This window comes from Panicum virgatum, chromosome 1K, assembly GCF_016808335.1.
Source record: "Panicum virgatum strain AP13 chromosome 1K, P.virgatum_v5, whole genome shotgun sequence".
NCBI lineage: Eukaryota > Viridiplantae > Streptophyta > Magnoliopsida > Poales > Poaceae > Panicum > Panicum virgatum.
In genome coordinates this window covers 2,981,046-3,001,721 of record NC_053136.1, presented here as the reverse complement: position 1 = coordinate 3,001,721, position 20,676 = coordinate 2,981,046, and the positions used below count along the sequence as shown (strand labels likewise).

The 20,676-nt window shown below is 42.0% G+C and overlaps 2 protein-coding genes across 9 annotated transcripts; one reads left to right on the top strand and one right to left on the bottom strand.

Annotated features, from left to right (window-relative positions):
- Positions 1-6,636: 6,636 nt before the first annotated feature.
- Positions 6,637-13,168, bottom strand: LOC120639614 (E3 ubiquitin-protein ligase MARCHF8-like). 8 transcript variants are annotated; one of them, XM_039915767.1, is made up of 8 exons: positions 12,936-13,166; positions 11,734-12,062; positions 11,542-11,627; positions 11,251-11,397; positions 10,715-10,817; positions 9,735-9,862; positions 9,496-9,610; positions 6,637-6,963 (listed from the first exon to the last, which is right to left on the bottom strand). In XM_039915767.1, the coding sequence occupies exons 2-7, from the start codon at positions 12,014-12,016 to the stop codon at positions 9,518-9,520; spliced, it is 840 nt and encodes a 279-aa protein (XP_039771701.1). In that variant the 5' UTR covers positions 12,017-12,062; positions 12,936-13,166; the 3' UTR covers positions 6,637-6,963; positions 9,496-9,517. The 8 variants fall into 8 exon arrangements, with proteins under 8 accessions (XP_039771701.1, XP_039771747.1, XP_039771439.1 ...); XM_039915813.1 differs by lacking the exon at positions 6,637-6,963 and adding an exon at positions 7,206-7,642 and having other exon boundaries at positions 9,735-9,847; positions 12,936-13,167; XM_039915505.1 differs by lacking the exon at positions 6,637-6,963 and adding an exon at positions 7,206-7,642 and having other exon boundaries at positions 12,936-13,165.
- A 4,032-nt stretch (positions 13,169-17,200) lies between these two features.
- On the top strand, positions 17,201-20,577 carry LOC120639529. The gene is made up of 7 exons (XM_039915418.1): positions 17,201-17,263; positions 17,352-17,430; positions 18,223-19,254; positions 19,376-19,438; positions 19,522-19,742; positions 19,975-20,078; positions 20,233-20,577. Exons 1-7 carry the CDS (start codon positions 17,201-17,203, stop codon positions 20,345-20,347), a joined length of 1,677 nt encoding a protein of 558 aa, XP_039771352.1. The 3' UTR covers positions 20,348-20,577.
- The last annotated feature ends 99 nt before the right edge of the window (positions 20,578-20,676 follow it).

The following is a 20,676-nucleotide window of genomic DNA, read 5'->3' as shown; positions in this document are numbered from 1 at the left end:
AATACTCCATGCATGAGGTAAAAAATTTGATGTGATAGGTGAATAGTGAAGTTTGGAAAGAGAAATTTTAGAAGTGAACACAGCCCTCATGTAGATCAGCTCACCTCTCTGTCTCTCTGTCCCACAGCACACAGATATTTCATTGCACTGCATTGCATTCCATTCATCAGACCACAGCTCACGTGGGCTGTGTTTAGATGGAGGGAAAAGGGGATGCAAAAAGTCACATCGGACACTGTAGCATATTGTATCACTTTTTATTTGTTTGTGGTAAATATTGTCCTACCATGACCTAACTAGGCTCAAAAGATTCGTCTCGCAACGTACATCAAAATTATACAATTAGTTTTTTTATTTACCTACATTTAGTACTCCATGCATGTGTTATTTGTTATATTTAATGTTTCGATGTGATTTTGATGTGATGGAAAATTTGGATGTTGGGAGGTTTTTTTGATCTAAACACACCCGTGCTGCACTCTGATGATTCTGCTGACACACACACGAATCTGATCTTGCAGTGGCTATAACTGGAGCTGCAGATCACCAACTACTCCCAATCCCCAAATGGCCACTGACAAGTATAATGCAGATCACCAACTGCAGATCACCGTTTAGTTCCCAAACCAAATTTTTTTATGTCACATCAACGGTTTGACTAGATGTCGGGAGAGTTTTTCGGACACTAATTAAAAAAATTAATTTTAGAACTCATCTGGAAACCGCGAGACGAATCTTTTGAGGCCTTTGACCGCATTATTAGCACATGTGGGTTACTGTAGCACTTATGGCTAATCATGTACTAATTAGGCTCAAAAAATTCGTCTCGTCGTGTACATCCAAACTATGCAATTAGTTTTGTTGTTTAACTATATTTAGTGCTCCATGCATGTATTCAAAGAGAAAGTCACAAATTTCGAGGTGAAAATTTTTGGGAACTAAACGCCCCCTTTTGAATTTTTGGGAACTAAACGCCCCCTTTTGTATGGTCACTATGGCATGCAATGGAATGGACCACCGCACTGCAATTGCAATTGGTGCAATGGACATGCAATGCCTGGGGCTGGGAGGTAGCTACATTGATGGAGTAGAGCCAGCTCTCACACAGAGGGGATTGCTGCAGAAGCCATTCTGCAAAGGGGAGGGAATCAAAGCCAAGGAGGAGGTGGTCACCCTCATCTCACCTCACCATCTTGCAGCCCAAGCCTCAGCCCTTCCTCATCTCCACCCACAGAGGAAGATATGTGAAGAACCGCCGGAATATTCTTCCATCTCCGGTCCTTCCGGTGTAGACGTTGGGGCGGTCGGTGGACGGTGGCAGATGCGCCGACGATCATCCGGAAGTCGGTGGATAAGAAAAAAACCTTACAGACTGTTTGAGATTTCAGATTCATCAGCATTGGTGCTAGCCTGATTGTTCTCTATGTGAATGCACAAATCCCTCCCGAAGCCCTGACATGGGCATGATTAGTTTGGACTGTGTAGTTCATTATAAATAAATGGTACATTTCTCAAGTTTTTTTTCTTCATGGCCAAGTGAATTACCTACCCATATTTCTGCTTGATCAGGCTATAGCTGGTGTGTATATTTTTCTGCATTTTGTTTTTCTATAATGCAGTGCATGTTGCTTGCAGCAGGAAAATTGGGGTGTCTGTAGATATATTAGGAAATGGCCCCTGGAGAGCCATTGCCATGTTTGGATGATTCCACGAAAACTTTTGCACTAAAAGACGAATCCATGCATGAAGTACTAAACGAAGTTTATTTGCAAAACCTTTTTAGGAATGGGTGTAACTTTTCGAGACGAATCTAATGAGCCAAATTTCATCATGATTGGCTACAGTGATGCTACAGTAACCGAGCTCAATCATCCTCTAATCATGCGGTCAAAGACCTCATTAACTAGAGCAACTGCTACAGTACCACAGTTGTGGAGGTAATTTTGTAATTAGACTTTATTTAATACCCCTAATTAGTAGTCAAAGCATCGTTTCTCTCTCATCAAATTTTTTCCACCCTCCAACCAAACATGGCCCATAACAGTGGAGTTTTGTTTTCTTGGTGGTAGTATCTCTCAAGATTCTTCAGCTACTCTTGTGGCATTACTTTAACACCACTTGGTGTTTCAAAGTACTGTTTTTTACATATAAAATGTGTGGAGATTGGAGATATGAGGGAAAATTTACTCCTTGTGTTTTGTACCTTAACACGAGTTGCCTCTGCGATTACACATCTGGCACTTGCAATTTACAAAATATGAAAGGAAAAGAGGAAAAGAATCTCAATGCCGTTGATTGTTGCTTTTGGATCATAGTTCACTTGGGTCCAAGGGCAGGTTCATGCCACATACATGAGATGAGACTAGGGAAACCTGACAAGACACTGCTCCAAATGCTACAATCAGTGGTCAGGGGACTGGGGTATTTCAATTTCTTTTGGGATTGACACATTTGCATCTTATATATTTCAGACAAATACTATCGAAAAATATGAGAAAAATAGTGGAATCATTTTTTAAAAAAATGGCTTTGCAGCACAAATATGACTAAAAAGCCTAGAAACATCTTAATCTGGAGATGCAAAGGTTATGCAGAATAAAAGCTTTTTGAAATTTAAGAGTAAAAATCAAGTAACCGAATAAGGAATTGGAATAAAGGACGCCTTAACAGTTCTCCATAGAATAAAGATCAAAATTATATAGCACAAAGTGCGCATAATGCGGTATATATAAGACTAGTTCTTGTCAATGATAGGAATTTCTTAACAGTAGCTTAGTAGCTCAGATCTTACTAGTCCGACAGTGATTAGCGCAAACACGATTCCTCACGCGCACATATGGCCTGAAAAAAATAAAATATGATCTCTGGATTCCTTCTTGCGGAAACCAAGGCAGAATTGTACTTGTGCCCACTTGAATACTTGGTTATGAGTTAAGACCATGGGTTATGCATGCATTAGTCTGGCTTTGTGTCTCCTATGCCCATGTGGCCTGATTCTTCGCACTCATACGGGGAAGGCTGCAGACAAAGGCTGCTGTGTTCATGTTCAGTCACATTGCCCCGTCAGTAATTGAACAGGCCCCTTAGGTTAGATTCAGTCATTGTTAATTGCAAAGGATAAGTAATTTGTTAATTTAAATTTGTTTAAGTGCGTAAAATCCAATATGTATGGCTTTCCATAAAAGGCTTTATGCCTGAAATTATGTAGCGTTTGGGTGCTCTCTTTTCCTTTTGAAGAAAAATAATATCGTGGATAGGTTCGTGAAATTTCTTTGTTTTCAGAAAGGGTGCGTGGAATTTATTGAGTGGTTGAAAGTAGCATTTTTGTTAGGTTTTGAAACTGAAAGAGGCAAGGAACAACTTCCTGAACTTATTATGAAACATGCTTTATAAAGAAGATCCTCTGTTAATGCTGGATGTATAACTGCACCTGGTGCTGAATTCTGGCGAATTTCATATTGCTTTTCCCCAAGAGCATAAAGCGCGCGGATTAAAAATTCGCAGACACGAACCATTTGATTCTACCTAAGAATTGTACAGACAATTGGCAGAATCTGATTGCATTTGTCTGATTCCCTTGCATTCCATGTTGCAGGTAACCATCGCCCATCGGCAACAGAGAACTGTGCTTGGTCGGCCGGCTTTATCATTGTTTTTGGAGCAACTTTTCTGCAAATGGAAAAGATAAAACCAAATGATGTACACACTCACATGCACATTGCCCCTTGCCTTTGTACCAGATGTAGCTGATCCTGCATACACACTGCTCTGTAAAGCAGCAATGCTCCTCTCCACTTATAAAACTTAGTATGCTGGTTTACCCTCATTTTTTCACCTCGGTGTACGATTTTGACTACACTCTAAATGACCGAAATGGAAGGTGAAAATGCGGGCATTATTTCGGCCCATGCATGTTGAATGGTCATTGTAGGAAGCTTAGGGTTTTGTTTCTAGTGTTCAAGGGGGGAAATGGAGTGTGCAAAAGCATGCTGTTGCAATGCCAAAAGCGTGGTGGCAGCGTGCATTCATGGGAGGTTAAAGGATGGGATAGGAATTTACCTGGAAGAGTATGAAAAGAGTGACCCCCAGTGCTCTCCACAGACATTTGGAGAACAGCCAATGAAGATCATGGCCTGTGACTGGATGCACAAACTGAAGGGCAAAAGGTACAAGGATTAAGTCCTTGCTACATGAATACTTTTATGTTCTTGAAAGGCTGTTCATGGTATTTTCAGTAATAAAGTTAGCGTATTCCGACAACAGTCGCTCTTTGCATTCTAGAAAAGCAGGAATCTCGTATTTCAGGGTTTGTAGGGAGGACATGATTGAGCATAACTTTAGCTGTGTTTAGCACAACAACCCAAACTTTTCTTTGGGAGTATTTGAAGCTTCTGGGTATCTGTTGGATGTGACTACTATGGCCTGATTCATCTACACCAACTGGCTAGAGGCATCAGTATCAACTCACCAATTTGACTCTATTATGACAGTGTAGTGCTATGCAGTGTGATAAAGCAGCTGCTACCTTACCAAGAAAGGATTAAAGCAACACTGTCATATTGTAAATGCTTTGTTCCATCATTAATCGCCATTCTGCTCCAGAACTTTTACCATTCCCTTTCCCTCTCACATTTTGGGTCTAGCAAGAAAAAACCAAATGAACTCTGTGTCTGGCTCGTTCAGTTACGCTTACACTAGTGAATCAATCACTAACTGCTTGAAAAGAGTTACTATTTCGGAGTATAACCACTAGCTGTCAAGATGGTTCATTTGATTCCATGTGCCATCTCTGTCTTTCTCCCCATCAAGATGCATGCAACAGAGTCAAGAGATCGCAGAAACTAGGAAACCAAACCCACTGTTAAACTACTGTGCTTGAAAGCTACACATGATGGACCCCTCACTGAGAGAAACCAGCAACTCAATTCAGTGATTGAGGAGATGTACAGGGCCGTGTTTGGTTACGGAGAAAAAATTTCGCGCACGTTTTTCGAAAAGAGAATCTCGTATGCATGGAGTACTAAATGAAGTCTATTTGCAAAACCTTTTCAGGGATGAGTGTAACTTTTCGAGACGAATCTAATGGTGGTAATTAATTGATGATTTGCTACAGCGATGCTACAGTAACCATCCTCTAATCGCGCGGTCAAAGGCCTCATTAGATTCGTCTCGCGATTTACACGGGGGGTTGTGGAGGTGGTTTTGTAATTAGACTTTGTTTGCCGCTCTAAATTTTTAGTCAAAAGTGCTACAGTAAATCCACGAAAACTAACCAAACACGGCCCAGGTTAGAAAGAGAAACAGATTGCTATGTGACATATGTCATGGTTCGCCCTAAAAAAATGGCAGTATTCACTGATGTGAAATTTGCCATTCCATATCACAATCATGCCTCTACCAACTTCCTCCTTGACTTTGGTGCAACCTTTTCATTCCCAGCTATGAAATAATCATGTTTTTGTCTGTTTGTCAACTAGAGTATGCAGTGATGGAAGAAAATTCACGCCACATATTAATATTGTGCATCTTAAAATTGCTTGAAATTCATTGGCTGCTGTGGTGGTAGAATATTATTGCAGCGAATCAGTGGTTCTTGGCCCTTGATTATGTGATTAGGTAGCGAATGAAGAGGCAATGCCGCAATACTGTTCACTCGGACTGAGGGCCCTAGAGCCAAATGAGGAAGGTATGGACCTAACAAAAAGCTAACAAATTCAATTGGACAATTCCAGAGCTACTAACTCTGCTGAGGTACCATCTCATGGGCCATTGCTCTCATTGAACTAGTCTGTAACTGCTGAAGTGCTGATGTGCACTTGTGCCATTCAATAACATACTACATATGCATGCAATCTCATGCAACAAACTGGCATTTGCATTCATGCATGAATTTATTAGTGAGCTAATCAATGCCCAAATTTAATCATGATCATAATGTCCCACCTAATCAAAGAGTTGAGTTCCACTGGGACTCTTTGACACGGAACAAGCGAACAAGTCACTGTCTCTAATTCACATCCATCGCCATGCTCATGCGTCACCATCACAGTGCCATTTAGCTACTACATGCTCGCATATCGTGGAAAGCTGTAGGTGGGTGGCATCTTTTTTTCCCCCCTTGCTACACATGGTTGCTTCCTTCCAGGCTCTTGCCACAATCAGCTTTAGGATCCCCATTAGTGGGTCTTTAACTCCCAGCAAAGGCTTGAATCTTGTCTTAGCTAGGTCAATAAACTTGGAATCGAAGTAATAAAGTTCCTTGGTGATGTGAAAAATGAGAAAGATTCCTTCTATCTTAAGTGTGGTGATGGTAGAACATGGTACTTTCGTCAAGAGCTAGGAAGTTAAGCAACTTGATCTTTGGCCGAGTTGAGTGCAGTTGTCCTAATATAAGAAACTAGATGATTGGATTGGAGTTTTTGTTTGGTAGGAAGCGAGGCCCAAAAAACATGTTGCTTCTTCAGCAATCCAACCAAGTGGAACTAGAGGAGATTCAGTTCAAGGATTCATGAGTCATGGCTAATTGACAGCTCAATTAAACAAAAGTTAGAAGAACACAACTTACAGTCGCCGTGGTTACATCATGGCATTTTCTGGAGCAAGTTCATGCAGATCCATGATGGCTATTCACACACGTGACAAGCACTGAGGCAGCACTGCCTGTAATTCTCTTTTTACAAGTCACCAAGGGTCTGATTCACTTTCACCTTCACTAAACAATATACTATTAAATCTTAAAGCCAAAAAAGTTTGATTGCACTTATTCAAAACAGGGTCTATGAATATAGTAGATTGGAAATTTAGAATCTTGATAACTATTGCACATGAGATGGTTCCACAAGGCTGTTAATGATTTCCACCTTCAGGTGCCTGCTGTATTATTAACAATGCAAGCATCAAGGCAGGAGTACCTTCCTGCAAGCGTGCTCCTGATTTCAGCAGCACATCCCAGGTCCCAAGGTACTAGCAACCATAGAAAAATTAGAAAAATGTAAGGAACAATGAAAAGGATGCACAGGTACAAGACTAGCATGTGCAGACCAAATTATGAAGGCAGCAAAGTCAAGATATCCAGCATAAGTCCGCATCAATACCATTTTCTTAGTGGTGCAACGTGTACAGACTGCTCACATCCAGCTCTTGGGTATATTATTTAGTTGATTTTGTTTTGAAATAGTATTATTTAGGGATTGATTCAATGAAAATGATCAAATGCAAAAGATTGCAAGTTTGGCAATTTAAATTTTGCAAGGCACGTACAAACGAACAGCGCCTTTGCATCTTAGCTGTTATGTATTTATTATGAACCTGAATAAAGAAATAATAGAAATATGCTACTACTTTACAAAAATGTCCATTCAGACCGGCACCCTAGCACTTCTATCATAATCTTTCTCGTATGTTGAGATGTGTGATAATTAATGCCATTATCTTGATTGAAAGCTATCAAGCCTACACTGAGAACAAAGAATCTTCTAACTGCTTCAAACGAGCAAGAGATTTGCTTTTTGAGAGTTTATGGGCTACGCAAAGGCCCATTTATGTCTCCGGCTGAAGTGGGAAATGAAGTATGTATTTCTTGCAACATCAACCTAGGATTTGTTTCCGGTATGCTTTTCCCTCATTCACCATCGATGTTTACCTGGAAAAAAAAATACACAAGAAAGTTAACTCGAGCCAGAGTGCCTGAAACATATAGAAGAGATCCCCAGATATCAAAGTGGCGGGGCAAGTGTGACAAATATAAGTGATTTCCCAACAACAGGGCATCATAACTATTCAAGACTTCTATAGATGAAACAGATGACAATCGGGCATGTGAAAGTGTAAATCCTTAAACAAGTATCCCAATCCATTTCTGATAACTTCAACTATGGCCATCATTCTGCAGCTGTCTAGTTAATACTGATCCAGCAGATTGTACTGGATAATAGAGGAAACAGTATCTCATCATGAACATCAATACTCTATCTCAAGAAAATTAAATGGCATGCTTAAACATAATCATTGCACCGACCATGACATGGTACAACTGAAAATAGCTGCAAATCATAAGTGGCTCAGCACCATAAACCTTCCACACGTTCTTCTGTTCTGGTTGTTATTGAGCTCCCAAATTGGTGGTCACACTTATGACTTATCAGACGTCATTACTGCTGATACTTCAGACTATCAATTTACATTCACTGTCTTTTTTCCAAGAAAAAAGAAGAATGAGAGGGGAAGGGAGGACATTTAGGTTTCCTAAATCATAGTCCCAGGAGGGACCAAAGAATTGATGCCATGTCTATTGATGAAGGCAACTCCTCGTTCAACATTTAAATTGTTGCCATTGCAGTATTTTAGGGCATTTTATTTACAGAATAAACAATTTAGACTACCAAATATGAATCATAGCATTATGCATGACCATCATATGCAAGCTTTGCAGATTTGGATTGGGAATTTGAATTAACAAGGTCCTCTTTCCAAGACACAAGGAAATAAGGTACAGAGTAATCTAGGCATCAGAAGCCTCGGCAAACATTCCCAAGGAACTGGATCAAATTGGTTTTCAGCATATGTGGATGAAACCCAAATTTATTGACTGCATGCATCCCTTTTGAATCTGAAAATTTTTCCCTCGATATTCAATATTTCTAAATTTAATTCTTGGAATCAGTAGCCCATCTTATTTCATATCTGCAACTGCAACATCCCTATCCATCTTTGAGGAAACCAAAGAGTATTCACATGAAATTTTATCGATAAACTCCCATGGTACTAACACATATTTTCTAAATAAGAAGAAAAAGGCACCCAAATTCATGTCGAATAGGACTTGAACCTGAATGGTGGGGGTCTACACCCACACCTCCAACCAACTGAGCTAGGCTCAATTCCTCAGAAGAGCTAGTTATGGCATTCAAAATTGTATTATTCAGTAGGAGCAACTCATTAAACCATACATAACATTCTTAGTAGAACCCAGACAAGTGTAGTGTCAGTTACTTCCCAGATGCTGCATGCATTGTCCAATTGATAATCCGGCAAACAAATTCTATGTCCAAGGACAACATAGATGAACTAGGTTTGCTGATCCATCACAACAAGCGTCAAGGTTTGCTAGTGCTACAGAAAACAAGGGAGAAAAAGCTGACACTCTTTGTATTGTTTGTTTTCTTTTGTTTTTTGCCATTTGCTGTTTCCGAGCATGCATCAATAGTACTGGATATGCAAAGAAAAGGGCTGGAGAAGTGCTTCAGGTTTTAGGAATCACAAAGATATTTATGAATCATGGAGGAAAACAATAATTTAGGCAACGGTCTCAAACAAAAACTGTAGAAGTTGATTGTGGAGGTCTGAAGAAAAATCTGAAATGTTAAACATTTGAAGAAGCATTTCATGTGATTAATTTATATTTGAGAGCTTTGTTATAGTTGCACCTACATGCTAAAAGGAGATACTTTTCTAGAGATGTAAATATTGTAAAGCAAACAGTCCAACATTGCATACCTGATGTCATATGCAGCTATGTTCAATAGAGTCCCAATACCTTCAGCTCTGTAACATGGCTAGGATCAAGGTCTGGCAATTGATCAGCTCCTTCAAGATCCTCTACAATATACTCCTGACACCATTGGAATATCAAACGCTATTTAATACAAGTTCAATGGGGCAAAGAAGAAGACAGTAAGCCATAAGGAGAAAGAAATCAATCCAACTTGCTGAATTTTCCTCTTTCCTTCACGGACCTTGGTTAGCTCTTGCTTTGCAAGAACATGGTAATGACGTTCTGTTATCCTCTGCCCACATATTATAGCAATGAAGAACCCGTACAGCAAACCAACCAAAACAATAGCCAATACTGCAATTTGAGAAACTTTTCAAGCATTAATCTTTTTCCTCAACAAATGTTTCATGTGAAGTACAGATAAAAATTCTAATTCATGTACACATACAGCAGTTAACATGGTACAGATGCATATGCAGTTATAATTTGTTCAGTTAAATGACAACAGGGAAGGGATGTATGTCACTGCATTCTCATCCAGTCTGCCAGAGTTCCAGTTATGTGCTTTACGTGCTTTTAAATGGTTATATATATTATCTAGTTCCAAGCACATAAAATTTTGTATTAATCATGTCCATCTATAATCTGTGGGATCTCTTCTAAGTTATTAACTACAAAAACATTCATAGGGTTATAACTATAATAGCGTGTGATTAGTGGAGTCCTGCAAGATAGTTTCCAACATGACACAAGTAACACTGAGTAACCAAGGCCCACTAACATAAAATGAAATGAACTCTTTCTTTATCTTTAAGGCCCAAAGATGTTACTGATAGTCTGATATATCATAAACTACACCAAGTTGATAAGTCCTCACAGCATAAGCTACACAGAGATGACATGTCCTCACAATGGAAAAGAGATACATAAAGAGATATTAATTACACACCGTACTCAAGTAGCTGTGTGAAACATATTTTGTAAATAAGGGTTTGCTCTACAAAATTAAATGCCAGAACATATTGTCAGCATTGACTCTTTAAATATAAATAAGTATTGGACAATTCCAGTGAAACAAAAATACATTAGTATGGTTCTCATTGAGCTTCAAAGATAAGCAGCTATTCGTGAAAGTTTTCCAAATCACAGCTGAAACAAAACTCTTACATGAACAAAACACAATTGTAGATGTCACTTTGAAAAACTATTAGATTAACTTACTTGCCATGGCGTAGAAAGCATATGGGTGCTCTTCATAACCAAACATTTCCCGCAGTTCATCTCCATAAAATCTGTATACCACCATACCCAAGAAAGCAACTACCTATCAGACAATAAGGAAAACCAAGATTGTAAGAGAAAACAAATATGTATATTAGTCCATGGTGCACTATTTATCCATGCCTCTTTTTTATTATATAAAATATTGTATGTTGATTTCCCACGACGTAATGAACTAATGATAAAGAATACCATACCATATCCTGGTCTAGGTACTCAACCTAAGGAAAAGGGGAAAAGAGGTGAACTTAATTTAGGAAACCGCGCTACATATGGTTTGGAGCATGCATGATGCTTAATTTTTCCCTAATGCAGAAAACAGGAAAACTCATACGTCTGCTTCTAGCTTCAGATAAATAAATAAAATCTGGGGAAAAGAAAGAGAAACAGTGATTTTGTGAAATATAATCCTAATGTGAGATCACTGAAGAAAAGTAATCTGTTGCACTGAACTACAAAAGGTGTGAGCATCTTACCAGCTGCACAATAAAGAAGATCAAGGTGTGATCCCTAACAACCAGAAGTTGAAACTTCAACCTTAACCACCATCTATCTGGAGGAACATTTGCACGAAGCAAGAATGTAGCTCGACACTCGGTGCAATGTGAAAATGCAAAACCTTCCTGGGTGATGTGTAACAGACATACTTACTTAGAGTCAACTTGACTAATGATTAAAAAGTGTGAGATTTCGTGCAGCACAGCTAATTAAAGTTGAGTGTCTACAAGTCTGTGCACTATAGAGAAAAGATGCTCAAGAATCCATACCTTTGTCGATCTCCAGTTATCAAGACAGGACCTATGGACATACTTCTGTGTTCCCTTGCAACGGCAGGGCGCAATCAAGTCATCGCCTGCTCCAAGTGCAAAAAAAAAAAAACTGAATATTAAAAACATAAAAAGGCATTTCAAAATCGTTAAGAACTGTCTAAGAAAAATACTACAAGTCATGGTCTGAACCTTCATTATCAAGGCAAATCCGGCATTGAGGAACGTCTTGAATAACAAGGTGAGTTTCTTCATTGGCATCAATATTTTCATTGTCACTGTCAACGCTAACTGGCTTGATTTCACATGAGGCTAGACATTCTGTGGATCTCTCTACAGTGTTTAGTTGTGAACTTATTGGCTGTGAATCTGACAGATCTGTGTGATCACAATGGTGTACAAACTGCATTGTTTCTTCTGCTTGAGTGCCATGAGAAGCCAACTGCATTATAAACAACACCCAAATCATACCCATACATCACCAGGAAAGCATTTCGCCAGTCATTTGATAAAAACAAGTCCTGCAAAATTAGGGTCAAGACACCTGTCAATCAGTAACATGTGACTGAAAGGCTAAAACAGATTAACTCCTAGCTATGACAACATGACACCACATAAAAATCAAGTCAATTAGATAAAGTTGCATAGAATCTATCATGATGATTTAAAGTATGTCTAACTGAATCCGAAAGTTTGGTTGGAAAATAGGCATATCAGATATGGAGTTTATAAGCTACTACTATATACTTATATAAGCTATGTTAATCAGAGCAAGCATTATTTCTCATGCTTTGTTTAGCTTGATTTTCAACAAATTCTGGACAAAGCCAACATACTTCATAGCGAATCCTTCAGATTTGATATCTAATCGTTTCCTCTACTTTACTGGAAGCCTTAGAGTTCACAACTAAAGCTATGGTTCAACGGTGGGGGCCTAGTGACCTACAACTATTGTTTATATGATTTGACAAAGCTTAACCAATTCCAATGGGTTCGCTGCGCTGAGCTTTTGTCAGCCGGTAACCACAAATGCTGCAAAGTGCAAAGTAACTACTACACTGGTAACAAAGGCAAGCACCTCAACCCAGCATCAGCAGAACCTAAAAAATGTGGGAATCAAATTCCAACAGTATCTCTATTTGAACCAAGTATATCTAATATGTCATCTTATCCTAAAGCCCACGAAAACCCCGGTTCCAGATACCCATCCCCATCAGAGTCACAGCCCAACCTATGATGCCGCGCGGATCCCGGGTCTTCAAATGATGGATTGGCGACACAAAAGCACGGGTCAAAGTGCCCTCCAGGATTATTGACGACATCGAATCGCGAATCGGGAATCCTAAACACCGCAAGTGGGCGAGAGAGGATCGAAGGAATGAAGTGCGCGTTACCTCGTGCGCCCACGCAGGCCGGATCCCCTCCAATGGGGGATCACGCGAAGGCGCGGCCGGAGATCTGAGCGGCGCGGCGAGGGCGACGATAAGTAGTAGCGGGAGAGAAGAGAGAGGAGATTGGCCGCGGTTTTTGTCCTAGCCGTCTATGGACGGGTGCGGCCGGCGGGGGGCGGCGGCGTCAGCGGGTTTCTCGAAGGATCGAGAGTTCGAGACCGGAGACTTGAGGGGGTGGGGGGGGGGGGGGGGGTGCGTGGAAAATCAGGGATGGAGGAGGGTTGGGGGGGCTTTGTTTGGTGGCTCGTCGTCTTCCCTTCTTCCTCCGCACTGACCTTGACTAATTAGCATGTGTGGGTGGGACCCATCAAGTCGGGCGGACGGGTTCGCCGCACTTGGGACGGCGCGGGCGAGCGCGGACTCGCGAGGTGGCGACGCGGGCGCTGCAGAGCGAGGATGGACGACGCGGGCTCGGCGGCGCGAGGATGGGCGATGCCGGCGCCGCGGAGAGGCGGCGGACGCCGGCGAGCAGATACCCGTGAGGGCGAAGGGCGAAGGCAAGATGCGGAGCGGTGGAGGAGGCAAAATGCGGAGCGGCGGCGGCCGAGCGCGTCCCCTCCGGCTTGGGGAGGCGGGGATGAACAGCGGCGGCCGAACTCGGGCAGGCTTCGCTTCTCCCGCTTGGGGAGGCGGGGATGATGGGCGGCGGCCGAGCTCCTGCTCAAGCGAGCCGGGGATGAGCGGCGTCGGCTAAAGGGAGGCACAGGCGGAGGAAGGGCCGGCGGTCGGAGGCGCGGGCCGACGGGGTTGGAGGCGCTGCGGTTGAGCGGATGAAGAAAGAACGGAGGGGAGAAGAAAGATGGAAGGATGACAACTGGCCCCCACATGTTAGTTCGATTGTACATGGTTTCATTCCATTTCTATGGAATGATAGAAACAATTAAAGATATAACAAGAAATCGATATTTATTTCGAGTCGAAAAGTAATTACAATAAAATAGACTCATGATAGCTACAATAGAAGGTTGGAAATCAATCCATGAATTTAGACGTGTGGATTTAATCCAGGTCTCTTGTTATATCTATTATGAGTTTATTTTATTGCAAGTAGTTTCTGACCCGGAATGAATTCTGATCTCATATTATGTCTCTTATTATTTATATTATTCTCGGCATGGAATGAATCCATGCACAACCGAACAAACCCTCACGGTGTCTTCTCCAAAATAAACACTGGACATGAGATGGTTCCATGCTCTCAACCAAACATAAAACACATGCTTAGTTGGGGCGGATAGAGCGATGGGTGTGGAGGGCCTCTAGCCCCTCCTATCGCTGCCGGAAGTACGGGACCCTTCAACATTTTTTTTTTCTATAGATGCACTTCAAGGAGTGAAATTGTCAAAAAATGGAGTAAAGCTCCCCTAATAATTATTCTGGATCCGCCACTATTTTAGTGTTAAAAATAGAATTAGTATCTTAATTAATCAAATGTTATCGGCAAATGAACAAGACCCATGCTAGTCACAAGTAATCAAAACGATCGTGAGTGGACAAGACCTGTGGATCGGAGGAAAAATAAGAGAGTATAATCATGTTTTGAGTTTGAACCATAATTGATGGAGTAATAATCGAGACAAATCTTCGTTACTTAGGTCTCGCGCTTGCTAGCTGGTTAGTTCTAGTTCTAGTTATTATAGGATTTGTCGTTTCGTCATCACCATGAAGAGGATGTGTTCACCACTGTGGAGCTGGCTCTGGATTTTTTTTTTCATCGTCGTGTACATCTATAATGGATAAAGTGTAATTTTTAAACCATAAACTCATGAACATCTAATTAGTAGCCATGAAATTTAAACCGTGATGAGTGAGGTCATGTACCCAAACTCGGCTACCAGACATTTGATGCTCTCCGCAAGAGAGGATGGATAGGGTGGTCAATTGGTCATATCGCTTAAGTGTAAGCCGAGCTCCGCTGTTATACTAAAAGCATTATATTTTTCTTCTTAATACAAAGATAATCAGCTATCCTGTGTATTCGAGAAAAAAATATTCTCTCAACAATAACCGAGCTCCATGGTGAAGGCGCGAAATGAACCCATAGGATAAACAATGACCATAAATGATTTCTATTCATCACACGCGAAGCCAACTAAGATTCTTAAATACTCCATATTGATTTGTCGATTTGTCGTCAAAGACGTTCTCGTAATATAACGATAGTGGGAAATGAAGATGAAGGTGTCACTTTAAAAGAAGTGTGACTATGTAACCTTTTCATCCCATCATCTATGTTACCATTCGCTACTGTATTTATAATCATGTCATCATAAGATCACACAATACAATTATAGGTTCAATCATCTCACATACTCCCTCCGTTCCAAATTATAAGACATCCCAAAAATTTTGGAGAGTCAAAACAATCTCAAGTTTGATCAAGATTATAGAGAGAAATCTAAAGATTTATGATATCAAATTGATGTACTATGAAAATATAACTAATAAAAAATCTAATGATATTTAGTTTATATAATAAATATTATTATTCTATTATATAAATTTGGTTAAATATAAAAAACTTTGACTCTCCAAGATTGTTGGAATGTTTTGTAATTTGGAACGAAGGGAGTAGTTTATTTAGACTTTCAATTAAGCGCAAGAGGAGGACGTGTATTATTGCTGTAGTCCTGTGTAACCGTGCTTGAAGTAAGTGTTCCTGGATAAATAGAAAAAACGAACCCAATAATCAAAGGTCCCACAATACAATCACACGCACGAAACAAAAAGAGATCGACCTGTTTCTACGGAATCCATATGGTGCGGTAAGTCGTAAGATACATGTACCGGAGTACACCTAAAAGGCACGTGCATATCTGAAAACTCGTATCTTTGCCAAAGTTTCAAAATCTCTACAAGTCATCGCATACTAGACTGCACCTAGAACTAAGCGCATGAATTGACGCTTAGGGCCGTTTAGTTACCAAAAATTTTCACCTCCCCTTTAAACACATATATGAAGCACTAAATGTAATTAAATAACAAAACTAATTACACAGTTTGGATGTACACGACGAGACGAATTTTTTAAGCCTAATTAGCCATAAGTGCTACAGTAACCCACATGTGCTAATGATGCGGTCAAAGGCCTCAAAAGATTCGTCTCGTGGTTTCCAAATGAGTTCTGAAATTAGTTTTTTAATTAGTGTCCGAAAAACCCTCCCGACATCTGGTCAAACTATTCACGTGACATCCAAAATTTTTTGTGTTTGGAACTAAACGGGCTCTTACCCTACGATTTTCCCATCTACTAAGGGGCCATTTAGTTCCCAAAAATTTTCACCCAAAAATTTTCACATCCCCTTTAAACACATGTATGAAGCACTAAATGTAATTAAATAACAAAACTAATTACACAGTTTAGATGTACATGACGAGACGAATCTTTTAAGCCTAATTAGTGCATGATTAGCCATAAAGTGCTACAGTAACCCACATGTGCTAATGCCGCGGTCAAAGGCCTCAAAAGATTCGTCTCGTGGTTTCCAAGTGAGTTCTGAAATTAGTTTTTTAATTAGTGCCCGAAAAGCCCTCCCAACATCTGGTCAAACAATCGATGTGACCTTTGAACTAAAAAATTTCACTAACTAAACAGCCCCTAAAGTATTGGGAAGAGCCAAGGACAGCCAACGACACGCACGATTCAAACTCATTCGAAGCACGCCACCGGGCCACCGGGGGGCTACAGATCTGCATTCGAAATTCGAACCTGCGCGTCTCTAGTCTCTACCCCGCAAATTCAAATCCCCTTCTTCCCGGGACTTCCACCCAATCCACTCACCCCACCCACTAGAGCCAGCCAAGCCCGCTCCCGTGTTTAAAAAGGCCCACGAGAGCCCAGCCTCAGCTAGCCCCACCCACCCCACCCCACCCCACGCCACCCGCGCGGCGCGGGCGCCCTCCGAAACAAACCGCGCCCACCCACCTCCGCTCGAATTCAAAAAAAAAAAATTAAACCCCCGCAAAGCCACCATAAATCCCCACGCGATCCCCGTCCGTCCCATCCCAGCCAGCCCCACCACCCCACCTCCTCCATTTCAAAACCGCGCGGAGCTTCGCGTCGCGTCCTCCCTCTCCTTCCCTCCCCCGCTCCCCCCTCCCCTCCTCCTCCTCCGCTCCCAAACCCTAGCCGGCGCCCGCCGCCCAGATCCCGCCCGCTCCCCCGCCGCCTCCGCCCGCGCCGGGCGCCCCCCGCCGCCGGCTCCCCGATGGACCCCGCGGGGCCGCGCGCCGCCGCGGATCCCGCCGGATCGGGCGCGCCGCCGCTCCAGGTCCGTGGGCCCGCGCCTTGTGCTTGGTTCTTCGACTGGGGATGGCGGGCGATGCGCTGACGCGGTTTTTCGGTGCGTGCTCGTGCAGGAATTCGACGGGAAGGGAGCGCCCGGCGGAGGGGCTGCGGAGGGGAGCGCGCCGCAGCCGGTGGTGGCTGGACTGGGAGGTCAGTTCTTGGCGTTTTCTCGATCTTCTCGCGTTTTCGCCCCGATCCGTGCTCCATCCGTGCCTTGAACGGGTGACGAACTGAAAAGGAACCTCGCGTATTCCTTGGGGGTGTCGTCGTTCTTGAATTTTAAGCAGCGTCGCGTTGGTTAGTAGCACACGAATTCGGGAACGTCACAGTACGGTGCCTCAGGTACATGTGCAGCGGATCTAAGCGTGCCAGTACATCCACGTTTTCCACTGGAATTTTCGTGGAGCTGCAACTTCTATTGATCACAGTTATAATGAGCAGCATATTCTCACAGCCTTGCAATGGCAGGTCATGCTTATCTACTTATCTTGGGTAGTTAGATGCATAAAATGTGCTTCATATGCATGCCTCCAGAGAATTGCTTTCTCTCTCTCTCTCTCTCTCTCTCTCTCTCTCTCTCTCTCTCTACCAATTGCTTTGGGGTCCCATCCCATGAACAAGAGGTTTTGTGGGAGTTGTTGGTGCCTCTATTGACACTCTACCCATTTTTAATCCAGCAACCCAATAAAATGAAACCTGGTTGCAGCACACTCTTTAGCGGTCCAACTAGTAACTCATATATATTGCAATTCTATTCAAGCTTCGGCTAGTAAGGACTCAGTCTACGCACACACCATTTCAACACTGTTGTGCACTGTCGTAGTTTCTCTGGGAATCAAATTTGACAATGGAAAAATGCTCGTGTCTGTCTTACGGACTACCTGTTTTTATTCCGCGGCCCTATATGCTCTTGCTTATCGGTCTTATAATTTCATCCTTTAGATCTGAGGGTAGGAATTACGGAATCTTCGGGTCAAGGCGAAGCATGCTTACATCCATGTAACAAGAAGGATATTCCTCAATTGACTGCTGAAGGTGCCACACAACATGGAGATAGAGTGTCTTTATTACCCCAGGCTGAGTCACTTCAGGCAGAAGCTCCTTGTCTGACCTTGGGTCGTGATCCCAATGCAGTGTCAGTGGAGAAGCTGCACGGCGGTGATTCTCTGTCATGTGGTAAAGTGAACATTGGGACAGATCTCCAGCCTAAGCCTGATGCAGAACATGGTGAGGATAGGATGGGTGCTGCGCGCCTTGGATTGGATCTTAACACAGTAGACAGTTCTGATGCAGCAGAGCTCAATCCCTTCTTCCCCTACAAGAAGCTGGGGCAGTCGAAAGTCAGTGATCCATCAGAATGTGGCAGTACTACTGGTGCTATAGAGGAGAGCGAGTCTCACAGAAAGTGGAGAGAAATGAAACAGAATGGATTTCTTTCTTCATCTCATGGAAAGTTAGTGGTGCCTAGGCCACGTGGTCGACCCCCCAAAAGGAAAAGGGACGATGAATTCAAAAAGAACACCTCCACACAGCATAGCCAGGCTAACAAGTTTGTGAAGGTTGCTGCTCCTAGTGGCCTATTATCTGGGCTAAACCCTGGAATCATTAACCATGTGAGAAATAGCAAGCAAGTTTACTCCATAATAAAGGCTATGGTACACTCTGAGAGGCTTGAGAATGAGAATCAGCCTGCTTGTACTAATCGACCAGGTGAAAGAGGGAAAGAAGTCAGTGAGAGAATTCAGGATCAGAAATTTGGGGGTGGTTTCATGAAGTGCCATTTCATGATGAAAGATAACAATGTGATGTTTCACCAAGCACTGCCTACCGCATCACAGTTCCTTCCACAGGATGATGATAATCTTAAACTGCAGCTCTCATCAGCAGTCACTATGTCATCAGATAGGACCTGCAGTACATCAGCTGATGATCATGCATCTAATCATGATTACATGACTTCATTGTCAGTAAAAGGTATGCTTTCCTTGGCTATTTAACAAATAATTTCGTCTATGGATTTGCAGTGGGTACTGCTTGTGGAAATATCTATGTCTGATAGTTTTTTTTTGTTTTTTTTTTCTGTTCCAACGATCAGCGGCCAGTGTTGCTTCTCAGTGGTTGGAACTACTGCATCAGGACATAAGGGGGCGCCTTGCTGGTATAGTTCTGAAGTCTGAAGTAAATGCTGAAAGTTGTAGTCATGCATGGTTACTTAATGTTTTTTTTTGTCTTCTCTTGAAGCTTTGAAGCGCAGCAGGAAGAGAGTCAGAAATGCTATTCACACGGAACTACCTTACCTGATTTCAACAGAATTTCCATCTAATCAAGAGAACGAATCATGTATTGCGAATACTTCTGAGGCTGCATGTACTGACAAAGCAGTTTCAGAAGCACATGTGGCACGATGGAAGTCTCTCTTTGTCCAGATGGACAGAGCACTTCAGGAGGAGGGGAAACACTTGGTGAGTTAACTGATTGGAGTAGCTTTCTTTGTAGGAAAGGATTAATCACGATTTACTATCCTTCGTGGCTTCAATGTTTTTTATGTTCCAACTCACTGGAGTCATAGCAACTGATCTTGATATATAAGCTAAATTCGTAATGCTAGTATTAGATGCACACCTTTTGCTTACGTGCATAGGGACATAGGGTATGTATGACACGTGAGTGCCTGACTGCCTAATACTTCTGCAGGAGAACTGGTTGAAGCAAGTGCAAGAAATGCAATTGAATTGTGATAAAGGCCTCAAACACATGACCTGTGATGCTCCACCGCCTGGACCAATGGCTGAATTATGGTTAGTTCATCACGATATTCAATCAAAACTGATTTACCTTCTGTTTTTATTCATGTTTTGATATACATGGAAACTCAGTTAAGTACTGGATCATTTCACTTCATGCCTGAGCAAGTGTCTAATGTAACTGAAATACGTTAATATGTCTGCTCAGGAAGCTGAAGAACCTGGACATTTCGGAGAGCGAATGGGCGGTGCAAGCCGCCGCTGCGTCAATCTACTCGACGTGTAACATGGTTATGAGAACTGAAAACGTGCCTTGCTTCTGATCTCCCATTTGTAATTTAGTTTCTTTCTTTGCTGATCTTTACCTCAAGATTAGGTTCCCTTTCTTACCTTTAGCCTTGTGATCCCTTGTTCATTACAGTAGTGTTGAGTGCGGCGGTGATGTAACGTGAGAAAACTTGTGATGTATGTTGTTCCCAACTTACAATTTCACAGGCCCGTGAAAATAACAGATTCTTTTCTTAATGGAGCAGAATCTGCAGATGCTACCGTTCTTGTTTGGTTAGTAGGTTGAGATGGAGATTGCCAACTTGTCGTGTTGAAATGCACGGTTGATTTTCTGATTGCCTGATTATGCGAGTATTTTTCTCAT

Bases quoted from the DNA above. Each gene is read 5' to 3' on its own strand.
- LOC120639614 (XM_039915767.1), bottom strand. From the start codon at position 12,016: ATGGGTATGATTTGGGTGTTGTTTATAATGCAGTTGGCTTCTCATGGC. The intron at 11,398-11,541 runs GTATGGATTCTT...CACATCACCCAG, and splicing joins ATAACTGGAGATCGACAAAG to GAAGGTTTTGCATTTTCACA. The intron at 9,611-9,734 runs GTCCGTGAAGGA...CAATGGTGTCAG, and splicing joins CAAAGCAAGAGCTAACCAAG to GAGTATATTGTAGAGGATCT.
- LOC120639529 (XM_039915418.1), top strand. From the start codon at position 17,201: ATGGACCCCGCGGGGCCGCGCGCCGCCGCGGATCCCGCCGGATCGGGC. The intron at 19,439-19,521 runs GTATAGTTCTGA...CTTCTCTTGAAG, and splicing joins CATAAGGGGGCGCCTTGCTG to CTTTGAAGCGCAGCAGGAAG. The intron at 20,079-20,232 runs GTTAGTTCATCA...ATGTCTGCTCAG, and splicing joins GGACCAATGGCTGAATTATG to GAAGCTGAAGAACCTGGACA.